At 30.5% G+C, this 20,677-nt stretch overlaps 2 protein-coding genes across 2 annotated transcripts; one reads left to right on the top strand and one right to left on the bottom strand.

Moving 5' to 3' along the window:
* Nucleotides 1–481: 481 nt before the first annotated feature.
* Nucleotides 482–7,969, bottom strand: ALDH12A1 (aldehyde dehydrogenase 12A1). The gene is made up of 16 exons (XM_088211397.1): nucleotides 7,784–7,969; nucleotides 7,083–7,162; nucleotides 6,640–6,743; nucleotides 6,353–6,420; nucleotides 6,083–6,140; nucleotides 5,872–5,985; nucleotides 5,464–5,547; nucleotides 4,680–4,784; nucleotides 4,274–4,387; nucleotides 3,542–3,673; nucleotides 3,358–3,447; nucleotides 3,068–3,157; nucleotides 2,161–2,370; nucleotides 1,288–1,402; nucleotides 945–1,020; nucleotides 482–859 (listed from the first exon to the last, which is right to left on the bottom strand). Exons 1-16 carry the CDS (start codon nucleotides 7,861–7,863, stop codon nucleotides 721–723), a joined length of 1,659 nt encoding a protein of 552 aa, XP_088067523.1. The 5' UTR covers nucleotides 7,864–7,969; the 3' UTR covers nucleotides 482–720.
* A 5,364-nt stretch (nucleotides 7,970–13,333) lies between these two features.
* WRKY61 (WRKY DNA-binding protein 61) lies at nucleotides 13,334–17,337 on the top strand. Its single transcript, XM_022049113.2, has 6 exons — nucleotides 13,334–13,491; nucleotides 14,135–14,218; nucleotides 14,641–14,721; nucleotides 15,155–15,691; nucleotides 15,810–15,923; nucleotides 16,278–17,337. The coding sequence occupies exons 1-6, from the start codon at nucleotides 13,399–13,401 to the stop codon at nucleotides 17,211–17,213; spliced, it is 1,845 nt and encodes a 614-aa protein (XP_021904805.2). The 5' UTR covers nucleotides 13,334–13,398; the 3' UTR covers nucleotides 17,214–17,337.
* Nucleotides 17,338–20,677: the final 3,340 nt, after the last annotated feature.

Raw genomic sequence — 20,677 nt, 5'->3', positions numbered from 1 at the left:
TATTCTTGTTTATATCTTCTAAAATACTCATGTATATATATAATTGTTTATGTAAAAGACTGACTTTTGTTCTTCCAAAAAAAAAAAAAAGAAAAGGAAACAGTTAATATATATATATAATATAATAGCTGTGTATATAAATTGAAGTTGTTACATATATATATAGTTACATATATGTTCATATTATATAACAATACTGCAGGAAGGAAGAGTAATTTAAATCTATATTTGAGATCCGAATTCAGCCATATGTAGTGTTATTTTTCTGATTTTTTAGTCTTCCTTCTTAGAACTTGCATTTGTCTTAAAAATCAACTATTCCCTTATATAGCTCCTCCATCACTTCCTGATATTTTTATATGTTTTCTTTAAAAAATTATATTACAATTAGTATATAAATATATATATATATATATATATATGAGGATGAATTGTAGTTAGAAATATCAGCTAGCCTAATTGTAAATCAATTGTATGCACATACCATCAAATTGTATGGTTTCCATTCCACATTTAATTTAAAAATCCCTATTTATTCAAAAGAATCTAAAAACAAAGATCTGAACCCCTATAATTTGCTAACTTAAAAACAACTCCATTTTATTCTTGGCAATGGAGAACCGAAGGACAAGAAGCTGCTATCTAGAGTATACCCTAAAGTACATCTCCTACCAGCTACTTCTCTGTCTCGGATAACTTTTCTGCTTAATCTTTCTCTCTTCATGTAGAAGGTGGAATCTCCCAGTTTCTTGGCAGAGGACCATAATCATATATGATTTCTCTATGGCAAGACCATACAACCTTTATTGCCTCCGGGGTTCCTATTCCAGCACCTCTAGGGTCACCAGCTGGTCCAAACCTGTCGAGTTCCATTATAATCAATATAAAAGTTAGCAACTCTGATCACCAAATGAATCAGAAAAGAGACAAGCTTCTCCACTAACCAGTGATTTTGTGGAGCTCCAGTCGTTCTTGCTCTCAGTCCAGCATAAGTTGTGCCATTCACCGATTTCCCTATAACTTCCTGCAAATAGATTTTGAGGCAAAGATAAGATATAATGTATTAGTTTCAGAGCCAGAGGCATCATTGGCATTCAACCACAAGCTGTATGTAGTTCGAGAAAATCTCAAAATGAAGGATCTGGAGCAAGGGCTACAGCTACCAGAATATTTGACTGTTGCAAGTAGGGGGAAAAACTAAATTTAGTGATATATGAAATGTTATTACAATCACAATAAACACAAAAGGCAGCAATTCAAAACTTAAGCCTTGTAGACAACTGACACTTGCCTGCAAAAAGATGGGATCATTTGACACCACAGCAGCAGTTAAATGCGCATGCATCCTTTCTAAGGCATCCAACACCATTGGGAGTTGATCATCTTTATACTCGGTTATAATCTAGAAGCAGATAAATAATGGTTGTCAGTACCAACTTTAGGATAAGTCATGGAAGATAAGTTCCTTCTTTCCCTGGATTTAACAACAGAAAGTACATTTTAAATAATCTTAAGCCCACAGATGAGCAGAGCTAAATTCTAATTTTCTCGAGTATATTAAAATGGTCAACTGGTTAAGCATCTAATTTAGGTACCCTCGTTGGTTTTAAAATTCAAGAAGCAAACACATGGCAGATGCTAACCCTACAAAATATCAGTAGCTAGAGCACCATTTTGCATGTTGGCTATCCAGATAGACCATTATTGTAAAAAACCATCAATGTATTGTTAACTGTTTTTATAACACTGGGATAACCAGAAAAGGGCAAGATACCAAAAAAAGAAAAACCAAGGTCTCTATAGCATAAGTTATATCCTCCTCAAATCTTCCACAAATAACAGGAATCTTATTCCTCCTCAACAAAACAAGAACAGGAATCTGAAAAATTATCCTATCGCCAATGTCTTCAGCTCCTTGCCAAATTACTTCTAAGAATTCTTCATTTCAGGGTCCCTTCAAGTCCAAGGAGGCATAAAATACATTAATTTAATAAATGGAACTTCTAGATGGCTAAGGATAACAATGGTCTAGGATTCTTATAAACGTTTATTTCCAAACCTCCTCTTCCCTTTTCCTCCCTCACACCCGATAAGAAGTTTGATAATTATCACTATAATACTTCATTAAAAAAAAATGTTTTACTAAGGTTTCTTTTTTACCTGGAATGGTCCAAAAATTTCTTTCATAACAAGCTCATAGTTGTTAACCTTCAAAATTTCTTCAAGAGGAATGTAAACAGCTGTAGGTTTAATAGCACCGTAGATAGAAGGAATAGAATGGTTCTCCAAAGGCTTGCCTCCAAATAGTAGCTTTGAACCCGGTATGTCAAGTAATTTTTCTGCGTGTTCCAACATTGCTCCAGTAGTAAACTGCAAAAAGTAAAATACAAATAGAAAAATTAAAATATTAATAAGAATAAAATTTTGAAGTTACTAAATTTTGACAATAGACTCCTATAATATTTTACCTTTATCTTTAATAAAATTATAATTTCTAATTCATTTATGTAATCTAGAGCTTACCCATTCAGCATCAATGATAAGTTTTTGTCTTTCTTAAAAAAAAAACAAAAGAAACAAACAAGATTAACCGCATTGTCTAATCGATCAACATAGCTAATTGAGATACAATTTCTTTATAAGGACAGGTAAGCCTGAAACTTCCAACAACATCAAGGTAGTCTAGTTACTTCTCATATTGCTTTCCTTATTCAGCCTCCAACTAAAGGAGGTTAATTAAGTTATTCTAGTTTCAGTTGAACCAATTAAGTCTGTCTAAAGCGTTATTCCCCAATCAATTTGTCACATAAAAATACTAGCCATTACATTGATACTAGTTGATAAAAAATTTCATGAACACTTGAATTCATTCAAGTACTACAGAACCAGTAGTTGGGTCTGACCTTTGCAGGCAACTACCCTCATGTTTGCCAACTGGTATGAAAGAATGTTCAAAACTAGTACATTTCCAACTGCTATTTTTTAATGCCGAAATATATTGGAAATGACAATATGTTCGTTGGTATAGAAGGCTAAATTCAAGATATCACCAAATTCGCAAACTTACGGTAAGAACAGGACCAATTGTTAAATCTTCCAATTTTCTTCTTTCTGCAAGATCCTTCAATTTTGGTAAAAGGGTAGTTTTTGACCAATTCTGCATAAAGATAAAGATCCGTTATTAAAGGAAGAATAAGAAGAAACCAGTAGAAAACCAGGTTAAAATCAGATAACAAATGCAGATTAGACTTAAGATGCAAAGCATATTAAGGAGTGTTGACTTTAGTCCTCGGCAAATTTTAATATAGAACGCTGATGGTAGACGAAATAGTGGAAAACAAAAACAAAGCTGCTAACCTCATGCATGAATAATATTGATTGGGCAGAACATTTCTGACCACTGCATGCATATGCGTCCTGATCACATACCCATGCAACATAATCCACCTGCCAAGAGATCGAAACCAATAAGTAAAAAATTCCTTTGGAGCTAAGTAGAGAGAACAAAATAAGCTAAATCTGAAGTTAGATGATTATAAACCTCCTGAACATCAGGACCAAGGATTTTCCAATCAAATCCGGCATCTTCTAGTTTAATGCGACCCTTTAGGTCAACAGCCAATTTTTCTGCAACCCTTGAGCTACCAGTGAAAAGGGTCATCTGTGGATTTGCCTGTATAATGAGGACAACAATAAATTTCAATGTGAGTTGCATTCCTAAATCTGCATATGCTTACATACAGAACAATTAATCGATCACAAGTATCACAAAAGAGTTCGATATTTAACTCCAATAGTATTGAAGTTGTCAATCTGAAGATATGCCCAGTTATTTAGTGAGTGTTAAACTCCACGGGACCTACACTACATAGAATCAGTGCTGCTGTAAATAGAAAACTAGGACAATTTCAATAGCCATTATCACCAACAAGAAATTCTCGTTTTCCTTTTTTCTTAATCTTGCCATGGCCTCAACCAAGAGGCTAAAAGCTTCATGGTGCCAACAATACTATCACCACCATTCAACTACCATATAATTTTTCAGTCACACACTGAAATTTAGATGAGGTAGTCAAATAATAGAGACACTTCAAGTGCATCCTCTATGACACTTTCAAGTGACACCACAAGGGAATATTAGCAGTTAAAATTGCTTCCTATCAGAAAAGTTAAAATAGCTTCCAAATCAACATTCACATTATTAGAACAATTTATGCTATTTAATTATGAGAAAAGTGAAAGGTATGAAACATTTACATCCCAAATGACCGACCTCCAATAGTAGTTTGTTCATTGTCTTCCCATCAGAATTTATGTAATCAACATCTTCCATGGGTAAGCCACAATAATGAAGCAATCTCATCATTTGCTCCATAACAATGCTCACCTACAAATCATTTTGGACATCAGTTAGTCTGCGTGGAAGAGGATAAAATAGACACCTGAAAAAATAAAGAGAACCAGATTTAAGTTGCCAACACGTTGACCAAACTAACATACATACATTTCTCTATCAATTGCATTTTAAAAATACTATTTTGAAACAAATTATATTATTCTTCTCCGAGAGAACTTCTCTAGTTACTCCGGTAGAACCAATATTATGTAGTAATCAACATGTTTAGAGAGCCAAAGCTTCTAAACGCTTATTTCAGAAAAAGGTTTTTCTGTTAACATACCTTACTGTCAACTTTGAGAAGAGGCTTGTTGCCCATATAAAGTGCACCCATCAACTGAAGGACAGGAATCTCCAGTGGGAAATTAAAGGGAGTAACAATTGCAACCTGTGCAACAATTATTGTAAATAAGAACACTAGAAATAACATAGAAGTGTCAGGTCTGTACTTACCTATGTAAATAGATGCTACTTCCCCAAAAAAAACATAGGATTTGACTTGTATTAATTAGATCTGAATGATACAACACTATGTATTAGTATTTAAAACTACTACTCATAAATCATTTTGTTGATCAACCAATCCAAGGGAAAGAACTGGTGGGCTTTCTAAAGCATTATTTTTTAGCCACATGCCTCAGGACAATGCTGTCACTTTTTAACAGTATGTACTCCTGCCATTTTCTAACAGCAATTTTTTCTTTTTTCTTTTCAGTTTCCTCAGATGATCATTAGAAGCCTAAGTAATCAAACATTCTTTCTAAAGGACTGGTGGGCTTTCAAAAGCATTATTTGTTAGCCACATGCCTCAGGAAAATGCTGCCACTTTTTAACAGTATGTTCTCCTGCCATTTTCTAGCGGCAATTTTTTTCTTTTTCTTTTCAGTTTTCTCAGATGGTCATTAGAGGCTTAAGTAATCAGACATTCTTTGTCAAGGACTCCACAGATTAATTTTTCCATGTTACTAGATACCAATCTTATCAGGTAACAAATCAGAAAACCTATTCTGTTACATGAGAGGTTCTGACTTCCCGTAGTATCAAAAATGTTTAAAAAAATGTCTTACAGGACCATAGGGCCAACGGTAACCATGACTTTGTTGTCCGAGATGATTTCCAGGTACAGAAAATGAGCGTGCCAAGAAACGGACCTGATGGATTCAGAAAAGAGTTTATTAGAAGACAGAACTTGATTTAGCAAAATTATTAGACAGTTCATTCCTGAATAATGTCCATCTGATGCAGAAATTAAATTTCAACTCTTTAGGTATAGAATGCTTTCTTAAAATATTGGAAAAACTTCCTATTAATGCAAAACAATATTTCATGAAGGGACTCAATCAATATTACATTCATCCAAATCAGAACATCAACAATCAGAAAATTACAGACTCCCTTTTTTCCTTTCTATTTTATTCCTAAAGTCTTGACTGGCAAACCCAAAAATGTCCAAATAGCGCTTAATCTTGATGTACCTGGTCACCGGAAAAATTCTCAAGAAATTTTTGTGTTACATAAACTTCACCAAAAGCCTGCTGGTAACTTTTTGGGGCTACCCTCTGTATTAATCTTGAGAAGAAATCAGACACCTGAAATCATGTGAGTTACACTATTTACTTTCATATCAAAAATCTAAATAGCCAATAACTAAGTGCTTATGCATGTCTAAGTTCAATTATATGCTACCTTTGGCAAAGAAAGCATTCGGGCTGCCTTTGCAGTTATATCTCCATATAAAAGATACCTGCATAAAAAAGGCCAATTATTTGTATTTTAATTGCGAACCGAATAAAATGTTAAAGGAGAAAATCTTTTGTATGAGAAATTGTTGATGAAAAAATCATTACATACCATCCCAATTAAGTAACTGATAGACAAAAAGAAATGCAGATCAGAAATAATATAAAAGTTGTCAGAAGAACAGAGGGATAATTAGGAAGGATAATCAATACTGACCTTTCTGGTGATTTGAAGGGATTGTGTAAACCATGTTTTGAGCATTTAGACAAGCTCTCCACAAATGGCTTCAAGTCAAACAATAAGATTGATTAGAAGAACTCAGCAACATAAGACATCAGAGCATTGAAAATTGTACATGGACAGAAGTGATAAGGGACCGCATTAGAACAGATTCAGGATGAAGACAACAGCCTAGGCATACACGTCTGCTTCAACAGTGAAGAGATGGGGAACAATTAAAACTGAAAGGCATACAATTTTATCATGGTATTCAAATGCTGTACCTTAATTTCAGTTTCATCTACTTCTGCGATCTTAATAAATGATTCACCATTCAAAGGATCCAAAATCGTATTCCAGTTTGAAGATCCCGTCCATTTACCCTGCACTAAATTAGACTTCTTGTGTTCAAATTAGTTGGTTAATTTAGACTCTAGGGGTAACAAGAGCTAAACATGAGCTAGAAAATACAAGTATGCACAAATTTATTCAAGCTAGTAACTTAATTAAATCAACTTTTGATTTTATTAAAAAGAGCTATCCAAAAATTGTAGCATTCAAAATCATTAGTTCAGAAAATAAAATTTAAATTTTGGAGAGATGAATTTACAAAGAAAATTACAATACTCATTTATCCTGAACATAAACTTGGTTCATAACTTCAATTTTAGTTCTGCTCGAAACTCAGGGTTCCTATAACCAATTTACTGCTATAAAGAATACCTACCTAGGTTCAGTACTTTAGCAGGTTGAGACTGTGATATCTCCTCAACGTCGACTGTTGCAAAAGGTAAAGAATGACTAGATCTGCTACAAATAAAAGATATTAGAAAATGTTTTTTTAAAAAAAGAACCTTTAGAGAAAGATTACTATATACAGGAAAAGAAGGTTTTGAAACCAATAAATATTTGTTAACCAATCATCCCAGGACTGAACCCGAATATCAAATGTTCATAGCACAAACAAAGCCGCAATAATTCATTGATCAAAATACTGCAATAACTACTTTTAACACATTTTTTAACAAAATTGAAAACAAAATTCCCGGAAAAATCAAGTATCTTGGAGGAGGAGCACAGAACAAGGTCAATTAATTGTCTTAAAGCAACACCAGCTTTACTGTAGCAAACAATAGAATGTGCAACGTTAAAGATGAACCTCAATGAGAATCACTCAACCAAATAGGATAATCAAACAATTTGTGTCCGCTAGAAAACCCTTCTATCCGAATTGTGATCAGTAAAAGATGACACTTTTGTCTGTGAAATTCAGTACAATTCTTTGCATAATCCAGATGATCAACAAAGAATCTGAAAAACCAGAAAGCGCATAATTCTCGAAAACCATCAGAAATCCAGATTAAAAATAATCAACCCAATCAAACTAAATCCAGATAAAAAGTGATCGACCAAAATAAACTAGCAGACCTTGACAAGTTGAGAGCAGAGGTGAAAGACTTTAAGATATTTCTTGAAGGCCTGGTTCTGCATGCGAATACCCTCTGCATTGCCTCTGATAAAGTAGCTTCTCCGATATCTCACTTTGAAGAGTAAGCACAGGGGTTTTAGATGAAAAGGGGAAGAAGCTGGAGCAGAGTACAGGAAATGTTTGTAAAACCCTACTTAATATATTATAACCTCTATAAATAAAAATAAATTTAAAAATTTTACATGTCAATTAATTACTTTTTGAAATATTTTTTATTTAATATAATCCTATATTTTGTGTATATATATATGCGTATATCGGTAATAGATTGAGCCACGTCATTAAAAAATATTAATTATTTTCATAATTAATAAATACATACTTAATTAATTAATTCTATAGTTTAATACATGCATGATTAAAAAATTTAGTATAGAATCATTTAATATTACATTTTAAATGCATTATATTAAATTAAATCATCAAATAATATTACATCATATTGCTTTAAATATTAAATATTTATGAAATTAATTCAATACACGGATTTCTATTAACTATTTATACTATTAGTATACATGCATGTATTAACTATTAATTTAATATATAATTGTGCATTAAACCATATTAGTGTATTTCTAGTACTAAATCCATGTATATTAATTTAATAAATATGTAGAATATATTTACACTTCACTCGTATTTAAACCATTATCTTCATTATTTTTGTGATATTTTTCTTATTAGTTCGTCAACAAATAATTAAGTCATTTACAAAGCAAATATGATTTATAATTGGTGCACGCCGAGTTATTTTGATACTGTAAATAAATTTCTTCAATTCAACTTTGTTAAGAAGTTGGAATATAATTTTTCTCTAAAGAATGAAAGCATAAGAGAACATATGGTCCCCTTGTCTTAATCCTCTTTTAAACTTATCTCCCTTACGAAGAATTCCATTTTGTAAAGAATTAAATAAAAGTAGTAGACACAGTGTATAATCGACATTAGATTGACCTAAAATAAACTGGGTTATTAGTATCAGTTGCACGATTAGATAATTTATTTTTTAATAGTCATCTCTCTCTCTCTCTTAAGATAATTACTCGACAAATTCGATATTTTTATGGTATCTGTCTCTAACCATCTTATAAAATTGCAGTAAAAAATTGATTGGTGTTGAAATATTTTTAATTCTTCTAAATGAGTAAAACGTGATTAAGGACAAAAATATATATAAAAAAAAATGAGAAACAAAAATAACAATGATAAATGAAGTATTGAGACTAGGTATCTGTATATAAATAAAATCAGTAGTTAATTTAATTTCATTAGATTAATTCCTAATTAAGTAGAAAATTTTCTGTTTATTTCACATTTTTTTTTAAATATAATTGAGTACATACAATTATTTCATGTCGATATATGCTTTTGTAATCAAAAGATTAACCAATTTAATTAAGATAATTACTTTTTTAAATTCAAAATTAAGTCATGAAATACAGAAGTCATTATAAAAAGAACAAAATGAGGTCAAACTTCTCAATTTAGTTCTCATTCAACAAGTAAAAAAAATGTTGAAAATTGAAAGATCTCCTCCAATATGGCAGACATATATATATATATATATATGTATATGTATATGCATGTATATATATATATATATATATATATTGAAAATATGGAGTCAAGTTGACTCTTTCACCATTTCTCATGGCCTTATACTCTCTGATCTGTCTATATGCATAAAGGGCTGCTAAGCATATGACTTTTTTCTATAATTAGGCTAAAAAAAAAGTAGCTCTTGTCGGATCCAGGATGTCAACAATACTGAATTATTGAAAAAATAAATTTCAATTCTTACATAAGAAAACTGAATTACGTACATGCAAATATTAATTAATTAACTAAGGGGATTAGGTTTATATTTAAAAATATACTTTAGATTCTACAGTGGTCTGTTTCTATGCTCTATTTAGGTGGCTTGTAATGCCATTGATGAAACTGCGTATACATTTACACACACACACATATATATTTATATAATTACCTTTTCTATATATACATAAATACAAAGTCAAAATGTTTATAAGAGTTTGATTCATAAGTAAGAAGACACGATTGTTGAATTTTTTATCAACAAATACGTTTAATGTGAGCCTTGATATACGTAACAAACAATTAATTTATTGAGTCCGTTTAAAAAATAATCAATTACGGTTAAATGATTATGAATCTTAACATATAAACAGTTATGAATCTTAATGTATCGGACTTATGTATAGGCTTATAATATGTATAAATAGTATATTTATAATTTTTCATTTTATAATGAGTAAAATGATAAATGATAAAAATTTACGATATAAAAAAGTAGTTATAATCATCAAATTGTACGTAAATTTTATTTTATTTTTGTTATCTCATCAGCAAAAAAGGAAATACTGAAAGGCTACATGTCGATTTAAAATATCTATCGTACTACGCAAGATTTCTTCCGTTATCAATTCAGGTACACTTTCGTGTTCATTCTCTTTAATTCAATACGAATTTACTTACAGTTTTCATATCTAGTTTGGTTTAAATTTTCATCAACACTTTCTAATTTGATAATTTTGAGAGTTAAAGTCAAGTATTATTTTGTGTATTATGAGTATAAATTAATTGAGAAATATATATACTAGATTTTTATTTTACATGATATTATATAATTTATAAATTATATATTAAACAATTTAAATAAACAATTATTATATATGTTATTAAAATTATTTTTGAATTTAAAAACTATAAGGTGTATAATTTTGAGTAAATTAAAAATTAAATTTATTTTTATATTTTAAAAACTTAAATACATAACTATTATGTATAATATCGTATTAAGTTCTATCTCTATATAATATATATATACAAGTATAATTATTATATTAATTTTATTTTCACATTTTAAAATTTGAATGGATAATATTTAATATTTTATTTTTATATAACATATGTATTATAATTAATATATTATGCATAATATTGATTGATTTATATATAAAAAGTCAATTCTATACGTAGCATCTTCTTCTTCTTCTTTTTTCTTAATAGCTCCATCCATGAATATATATAATTATATATATCTCTGATTTTATAACAATATTAATGTTAATTAACTCTTCGGGGGCATTTAAATTAATGTACAAAGTAGATTCAATTAATTTATAAAAAAACTTACGTTTGAAATGTTAAATATTAATTCTTTCTTATCTTACCAACTTGTTGTAATTGTTTTGTCAATGTTCTCGTCGATAGTCAATATGCAAGAATAGTCTTTCCAACACATATGTACACACACACACACACACATATATATATATATATAAATATGTATGTATATATATAAGCACATTAATTATTTATTACTTGGATGGTTGTATCAAATACGTTCCTCACAAAATTTTAAAACAACATGAGCAAGAAGGATAAGCAATACCAATTTGCACTATCCCATTTTGTTTAGCATATATATTACTTTGACTTTTTGATACTTACCATCCCAATTGGATTGAAAAATTAAGTAGACGAGTAATGAAGTACTCAAAGAATTCTAAAAGGCAAAGAAAACCTCAATTGATGTAGGAATTACTTATGTATTGTCGCACTAATGTATATAGATAACTCATATTCTTTAATTTTACATATATTGTGAAAAAAAAAATTAGTCTATTGAATTTATACCCAATTCACGAGACCTATGAAGATGTTCTAACATCGATGCTTTATATTTCAACATTTGCCAAATAAAAATTTTAACCTTATGTCTCTAAATAGATTTCCAAACACTTGTTTTAAATTCTCAACTAACCTATTACCCACTATCATGATATTATGTAGAGCTCTATGCTTCTCCACCAAAAAAAAAAAATCGTAATTATCTTGTCACGTAAATAATATTTCATAATTAACATAGAAAAAATCAGAACTTATTCTAAGACTATTCTCACTAAGGTCACTCACGTTCTTATACATAAAACTTCATTTTATATACTGTTAATCGCTTTTACATCTTATCAACACATGTTGTTGAGTTACTTTAAAACTCTAATTTGCTCGCAATGAAAATCATAGTATATGGAAAAGACTTGTCTCTATAACTCACTTTATATGTCAGTCTATTCACCAAATCACCCCGATTATTTTACCTTAAAGAAAATTAACCATCAAAACTAAAACTAACTCGAAAAATCTCAAAAATATTTTTTAACATTAACATTGTGCTCTCAACAAGACCATAAAAAACTAAATTGTTACAAATTGAAGCCAATTTAACACCATCCTAACTCAACAAATCTAAACCCAATTAAAAATCATATCCCGTTAGTCTTTTCATTAATCTTGCTAAACCTTCTACCACTAAGCTAAAAAGAAATGGGGCAACAAGTCCTTGTGTCTCAAGCTTTTCTTCGATCATAAGCTTCTCCTAGAAGGTGATTCATTGATTAAAGTCGGCATTCTAATCATATATATGCACTTTATAATCTTCTTTAACTTTTAGATTAAAAACTGTTAGATTATTGATATTTTTATCACTTTTTACGAAGATGTAAAATTAAAAAATGGAGTGTGCATATGTATCGTACATATGAGGTAATTGTGTTATTAGTTATCATTTTTATTTTAAAATGATTATATTTTAGTTTTGTTATTGATTAACCATGTATAGCAAAAGTACACAACACACTATATCATCTTGTATATTTTATTTTAGCTCCTCCAACAAAAAGCATCAAGCTCCGGTACTGCTTATATTTCATTTGAAGCTATATAAATCAAATATACATGGAAGAAAAACCCTAGCAACAATCAAAGATTCCCACTTTCTGGTATTTATTAATTAGGTCAAAATTCAAACAGTCAAAATTACTTTGTATGGAAAAAAAAAGTGATTAAAATTAATTTTTGGCAATCATCCGATGTTTGACTTCATCAATATTCTTATTCTTCCCACAAATTAAAACCCTTAGAACCCTAACCCTCACATCCACAGACTAAAGTAAACCTGAGACTCATGGTAGATAACCTCCGGTTCCTGGGTGCCAGCAAAATTCCAAGAAACCAAATTATTTGATTAACGTCTTTGACTACAACAATACGCCCATGCGACTTTTTGTAATATAAGAAACTTCAACGACGTATACCAGCACTGTATATACATATACATATATATTCTTATACACGTATATACATATACATATATATATATATGTATAGACTTTGTGGGTCCGAACATTGCGGCTTGAACCAAGATCTCTCTCATCGCTTGTCAATTTGATATTTTACATACTAACGTTCTATATATATTATTATGTGGTTGAAGTTGAATTATTCTTATTTTAATGGTATAATATGTATAGTTGCCTCACTACTACTGTTTCTTTAATGCAATTGGATTGGCTGTTGACGTTGGACATTTTTAATTTGGTTTTTGATGGAAAAGGATAAAAGTTTGAATTAATATGTAAATTTATAAAGTCAAAGAGTTCAGGCTCTGTCTATATAATGAGATTATATGGCTCAATATTGAAATTATTTAGAAGAGATCAGAAAAATATTAAGTACCAACTCGTTCATGGAGAAAGTTAGAGTTACAGAAGAGAAGAGAATGGGTTCTCCTGGTAATCATGAAGAAGAAGAAGATTCAAAAAAAGAAAAAGCGGCTAAGGTGCGAAAGAAGATATTTACATATATGATATTTGTTAGTTTTCTTCCATGAAACATTAGCTCTATATACATACATATACATATATATATATATTTGATGGATTAGCTGATGCTTATATATATTTTTTGCAAAGATCATATACTCGGATAGTTAATGAACGTATATCTTAATCTAATCCATCTAGTTATTGCTTACGATATCAGATAATTTAATTTGAAGGGATGATCCCTGCAATAGCAGAGATTTTAATATCGACTACAAGACACGGGTACATACATATATATGTGTGTATATACATATATATTATAATTAAAATTCAAAACTCGTGGGTGAACAGCTCCAAGATTTCTTGTGTAATTGTGTTCCTTCCAAGTTAATTAGTAATTCATGGAAAGCTCTTTCTTTTTTTCTTTTTTTTTTTCAGAGTTTATTTACGACTACATAAATACAGATACATAAATATATATATATATATGTATGTATAGATGTGTGCATATTTATCTGCATGTGCATGTATGTATGGTGGGGGCATCCTTATGTTTACCGAAGACTAATATTAATATTTTTGTTTATTTATGAAATTAAAATAATCAAGTTGCATGGTTTATAATATTAATTATATGAATTAAATTCCTAATTTCAGGTTGGAACCAAGAGAAAGAATCCCGATCATGATGATATAAAGTCATTATCACCTAATCAAAAAGATTTAGGCTGCAATAAACAGGTAATTATATATATATATATATATGTATATACATATTAAGAATCTTTAATTATTGGCTCCATGTGAATTATATAAAGAAAACGACCGTTAGGAGATATGTGGGATTAAAATCAATCAAAACAAACAATTTGATGAACTGCAAATCCGATGTTTCAAAAGTCTTACTAATAATTGAATTAAACTTAATTTTCTTCAAAGTCGGCTCTTGATTTCGAAGACTTTGACCATGATTAACTGCATGCTGAGACACAACTGTTGATGACTTTTAGATGCCGTCGTATTCCCTGCTCATCATCAACTTACGCTCACAACACCCAGCTAGTTTCTCATTTGCATTGCACTATGTTATATATATATATATATATATGTATACGTATACATACAAGCACAGACCCTAATAAATATAATGTGTTAAACTGCAGGAACCTATTGTGTCAAACACAGAAAGCTCAACCATGGAGCATGACTCTAAGATGATATCTTCTTCAATCCTAAAAGAGCAGGTTAGATCACTAAATGATATTATAAATTATGATAATCAAAATGTATAAATATATATCTTCGACCCACCCTTTTGGGAAAGCTTGTGGAAGTACAATATATCTTGGACAGTGAAAACTGAATAATCTGGCATTAATACTAAATTTAAATGGTAATAATGAAAGAAATCGTCAATGTAAGTAAAACCTAGGGAGTGAATTAAATAAAACTGATTCAATTCATATATGTAAATCTGAAAATTAAAGTGTAGGAACTAATTATTTCATATCATGTGTATATGAAATATTCTTGAGGATCCAAGATCTGCTTTGTAATCTTAAGAAAAGAGAAAATAAAAAAAAAGGTTCAATTAGTGATGACATATATATATATGTGTGTGTGTGTGTATATTATTAACTCTTTTTATATATATAAACGTTTTTTATATTCATGTAGGATAATAAGCTTGAATCTACGAGGGCAGAAATAGGGGAGGTACGAGAAGAGAACCAAAGACTAAAAATGTATTTAAGTCGAATAATGAAGGATTACCAAACCTTACAAATGCAATACTATGAAGTAATCCAACAAGAAGATCAAATTAAGAAATCGCCGCATCAAAGTCACCAAGAAACAATGGAGGAATCCGAGCTTTTCTCACTTAGCCTTGGACGAGTCTCGAATGATCATTCAAGAAAAGATTACGAGAAGAACAAAGAAAAACAAGATGAGAAAGATAAACTAGAGGGATTAAGTCTTGGGTTGAACTACAAGTATGAAGTGTCCAAATCATTAGATACTGCTTTGCCAAATTCAAGCCCTGCCAACAGTATCTCTGATTATGAAATAAAGGAGGAAGGTACAGAGACTTGGCCACCCAATAAAGCTGTCAACACTACAACAGTTAGAAATACAGAAGACCAAGAAGTTTTGCAGCAAAACGCAGTCAAGAAAGCTAGGGTTTCTGTCAGAGCTAGATGTGATACACCCACGGTTCGTATACATTAATTACTAATCCATATTATCTATATATTTATACATATATATATTCAGTTAAAACATATCACTAATATGGAGGAGATATATATATATATATATACAATTGCAACAGATGAATGATGGGTGCCAATGGAGAAAATATGGACAAAAAGTTGCCAAAGGAAACCCATGCCCTCGAGCGTACTATCGCTGCACTGTTGCACCTTCATGCCCAGTAAGAAAACAGGTAATTAATCTTTATTTTCCTAATACAATAGTTATTACATAACAGCACATCTTACATATATGTCTACATATGTATGCGTTTATATAGGTGGAAACATCGAGAAAGCATACATGGCGTCTGCATGCATATAGCAGAACAATATCATTTGCTATTAATCAAGTTATGCATGCATGTATATATATCATTCTGTTGTCTATGGATGCATGACAGAATCATATATAGTTCATACATGATTACCTTAAGGACAGTTACTCTATACTAGTATTAATAACTCTTGTTTAATTAACCTCTTTTATTTATAAATTTGCACTTTCTAATTAAAACTTATACTTCAAATTTTGGATATTATTGCAGGTGCAAAGATGTGCAGATGATATGTCCATCTTAATCACCACTTATGAAGGAACACACAACCACCCTCTTCCTATGGCAGCTACTGCAATGGCTTCCACCACTTCAGCCGCAGCTTCAATGCTTCTCTCTGGTTCATCTTCATCAACTTCTCGTCCTTCACCCTCCAATAATCCACCATTACCTCTACCAACTACTCCCTCTAATCTCCATGGATTAAACTTCTACCTATCTGATACCTCAAAATCCAAGCAGATTTTCTTACCCAACTCTCCACTCTCATCCACAACATCATACCCTACCATCACTCTTGATCTCACCTCATCAACACCATCCTCTTCCTCATCTCCATTTAATAGATTCTCCTCTCAAACTCCAAGATATCCTTCCACAAGCCTCAACTTCAGTTCTTCCTCACAATCCAACACATTATATTGGAGTAATGGTTTTCTTACCCATGGCAATAATAACAATATTCCCCAACCCTACATCAAGAACCTAAATCTTGGAAGACCGTCTATATTAGAGAACAACATTTATCAATCATTCTTGCAAAAGAATCATCAACAATCTATGCCACCAGATACTGTTGCTGCTGCCACTAAGGCAATCACTACAGACCCAAGTTTTCAATCAGCTTTAAGGGCAGCTCTCACCTCAATCATTGGAAACAATGGTAGCAGCGGTGGTATTAGTGCTGGAAATCAATTAGGTGCAGATAAGTTAAAGTGGGGAGTAGAGCAACTTCCATTTGTTTCTGGTTTCTCGTCAGCAACATCTTCAAAAACCAATGGATGTGCATCCAGTTACTTGAACAAATCATCTTCAACAACAACTCAATCAGGGAGTTTGATATTTCTGCCTCCGCCATTGCCATTTTCCACTTCCAAGAGTGCATCTGCATCACCTAGTGATCATACTAAAGATCAAAGCAGTTGATTATTTTTTTGGAACTAATCATATTTGTTTGATTTATGTGCCTTGTAATAATGTCCATATGTAAAGAAATGTTGCATAGTTGTATAGCAACAGAATGCAAAAGAAGTTAAATCTTTTAGTTTCATTTGGGTCGATCATATTTTTTTATATACTCATGAGGTATGGACTGAATTAAATATTGATTAGCAAAATTAAGCATAGAAGAAAGCTGGAGTTATCTCTATTTTTAGCAGTTCAAGGGAGGGAACATTTTTTGGGTTAATTTATACGGGTCACTTGAAAAAACGATAGAGTTAAACCATTCTCGACAACAAACGTATTATGTATAGACTAAAGTGTAACTAAAATAGAGTTTAACTTGATATCACACTACATTCCTGCACAATAAGACTTTGGTTGAAATTCAATATTGGATTAGGTAAATAGTTTGAAATCGTGGATGAGATAGTTCTTCGAGTAGGAAAGTGGTCCAAGTCTAAGATGAGGGGATTCTAGGCACTATAGGATGTGTAATGTCGTAAAGGAAAATTCTTTTGATAATCTTATTTTCAATAACATTGTCAATTACAATAGAGTCCTTGGTAATATAATATTGCTAAATTTCCTTGGCAGAGTGGACAATTTGATTAAACAAAATCCACATCTAGGCCAGTAAGATGGAGGAAAGATTAATGATCATTGTAATTTATGAATATGGAAAGTTATCATAAATCTCGTGGTTTTGAGGAATTTATGTCATCTTAAGCACAGAATTACTGACATAAGACATCACTTGATAATTTTATCATTAATTAATAACAAAGTTTACTTTCGTCATTAAAAGTATTAAATAAATTTTATTAAAAAATATAATTTCTATTAAAGATTTAATATCTAAAATTGGTTCAGTTGATAAAACATGTTAACTTTTTTTTAAAAAAAAAAATAAAGAATACAAATATCTTATTAGATAGAAATAGTAATTGATAAATATATTAATAATAATTAAGATTTTTAATTATTTATCTTAAATAAGGACAACTTACTAAAAATCTTTGAGATCTCGTAAAAGTTTCAATAAATTCATATAATCTCATAATTGATAAATCTACATCAACTCCAAGTGCCCTGTCAACAATGCTTGAAGTTGATTTAACGGCTCTATTAAAGTAATATTTATTTGAAGAAGTTTTGAAATTACAAGGGTTAGTTTAGAACAAAAAGTTTTTGGAGTTTAAGCAGAAAATGTGAATAAGACAAGAGTTTATTATATATTTAAATCTTTAGATTTGTGAATTTCTTACGAATTTTGTCGATGTTATAAGTTCTTCATATTGTTCATTGTAAATGTAATATTAGTGTTCATCTTGTTAATATGTCATGGCTATATTTTTGTGATTTTTTTTAAGCTTCGGATTTCCTCAATGTGTTTGTTTTGTTAAGGGTTTTTGGTATTTATACTAAAATTTTGATACTTATGAAGTTCATACATTTTGTTTTATTCTTTAACTTGTGGCAATATAGTGTTGAAGATGAAGCTACTTTAGGCTCACAAATATGCTCTGGGTATAAAATGGTTATGGATGTTATTTATTTTTGGTAGACTATAGTTGCACATGCATACAACTTACCTTGGTGGATTATAGATAATATAAATTGCATTAATAGTATCAAGCTGTCTTAGCTACGACATTTAATAATTCGCAATTTTCTCAATTCAATTATTTTTGTTTCTTGTATAAAGATCTAATAATATTTTTTTTTTCTTTTTCTTTTCTACAAATATCCTATCTTGTGTTATTGTTTCTCATATTTTTGATTTTTTAGTATTAAAAACTTGTATAGAATAATGATTTTACAACAATAAACAAATGAATCAATAAAACAAATAATAAAGGATTAGGGTAGATAATACTACTTTGATCCATCGAGTATCTTAAATACTATACCCTTGTATCAATAATAGATGCATGAAATGGCCATATAATCAAGTTGCATATTTATTAAGTGTTTTTACAAAGCATGAGGATTATGGTTGGTTTGTGAGCCAAAGAAGATCAATTATCTTAAGTGAAGACTGGGGAAAAGTCTTTATGGAATTACGTTATTTTGAGGGAAACACTAAGTGATGTGAGCACGGATCATCTTGGGCCACATGGAAGAGATATTATCATGCCAAGTAGGCCCATAAAAAGGAGCCATACCCAAGGATTACAACAAGTTTTCCAACTCTTCATCCAAACTTGGATTAATGAGGAAGATGAGTTTGGACTCACTAAATATGTAAAGACTTAGAACTTAAAAGAAAATAAAGTAGTGAATTAAATGTAGAAGCAAAATAACAGAGTTTAGGGTTTATATTTCTTACATAATAATTTAGAATACCCAATAGAACTACGAGAATACTTCTTCTAAAAGAACAAACGAAAATTAAGGAAATGAATAAGAGGCAAATAACTGAGTATTTTAGAATAACCTTTACTACCTTCTGAAGAGAGTCTGGGTAGTGAACTTATTCACAACTCTCTCATTGATCAGGATCTGGGTTTTAGTCCTCTTGATCTGAAATAGTTAATGAAATGGTGAGCTACACTAAACTAGTAAGAATATCACACTACTCACTGATACAGAAACTAAAGGTTGGTAAAAATCATAAAAACAACCAATGGAGCTCTTGATTTAAGTAAATTCATTTATCATAAAAAAATAATTTATTGCATATATTTAGCGTTGCGAGATTTTCAAAATCGACCTATAGAGACAATAACACAAATAACATTCTAATCTTATTTTCGAGTGAGAAAAACAACTATTTTCTCTTTTTTATTTGTCTATTGGTATCCCTAGGGTGAACCAATATTCAACATTGTCAATTAATCGGCAATCCCCATACCACATCCAGTATGAGTGTTAAAAATATCATCCCTCAATACTACGTCCGGTATGAGGGTGAAACGGGTTGTCCTCATACCCCGTCCGGTATGAGATGTAAAAATATCAATCCTCAATACCTCATCCGGTATGAGGCGACGTTCACGATAGGGTTCCCTATGTATCTACTCCGTCCACCATCTCCCAGAATATCCAGTAAGGTTACCATTCATTCATTTACTTAACCAATCAATTTTCTATTTATATTTAATTTTTAATTTCATAATTTAACCGTAAATCAATGCAAGACAAACAATACATGCATTAAGAAAACATAACTGAATCATTTTACTAATTCTAATATATTATCATGCATTTAAAGCTGTAAAATCAAACAATTGGTTAAACAGCACAAACAAATAATAAATAATCGATTCTTTCTCCATTAGTAACATGTAATTAATTCTTAAAATTTTTCAAATTATGCAAAATATTGTATTATTGATAATTAAATTTTAATTCTATAAAAGAAAATAAGGTGATGGATTTTTAACCGAATCAGTGTTCAAAATACTGAACTTTCTATTGCACCTACTAGTAGTCCACAAGTTTTC

Source organism: Carica papaya, chromosome 9 (genome assembly GCF_054855325.1).
Source record: "Carica papaya isolate Zhongbai chromosome 9, ASM5485532v1, whole genome shotgun sequence".
In the NCBI taxonomy this organism is placed as follows: Eukaryota; Viridiplantae; Streptophyta; class Magnoliopsida; order Brassicales; family Caricaceae; genus Carica; species Carica papaya.
This window is presented reverse-complemented; position numbering and strand designations above follow the sequence as displayed.

What these genes read in the sequence shown, in the direction of transcription:
- WRKY61 (XM_022049113.2), top strand. Translation starts at nt 13,399, where the DNA reads ATGGAGAAAGTTAGAGTTACAGAAGAGAAGAGAATGGGTTCTCCTGGT. An exon ending in AAAAAGAAAAAGCGGCTAAG is followed by an intron (nt 13,492 to 14,134) that starts GTGCGAAAGAAG and finishes TCCTAATTTCAG; the next exon opens with GTTGGAACCAAGAGAAAGAA. An exon ending in ATTTAGGCTGCAATAAACAG is followed by an intron (nt 14,219 to 14,640) that starts GTAATTATATAT and finishes GTTAAACTGCAG; the next exon opens with GAACCTATTGTGTCAAACAC.
- ALDH12A1 (XM_088211397.1), bottom strand. Translation starts at nt 7,863, where the DNA reads ATGCAGAGGGTATTCGCATGCAGAACCAGGCCTTCAAGAAATATCTTA. An exon ending in ACCGTTGGCCCTATGGTCCT is followed by an intron (nt 4,785 to 5,463) that starts GTAAGACATTTT and finishes ATTGTTGCACAG; the next exon opens with GTTGCAATTGTTACTCCCTT. An exon ending in CAATATTATTCATGCATGAG is followed by an intron (nt 3,158 to 3,357) that starts GTTAGCAGCTTT and finishes ATCTTTATGCAG; the next exon opens with AATTGGTCAAAAACTACCCT.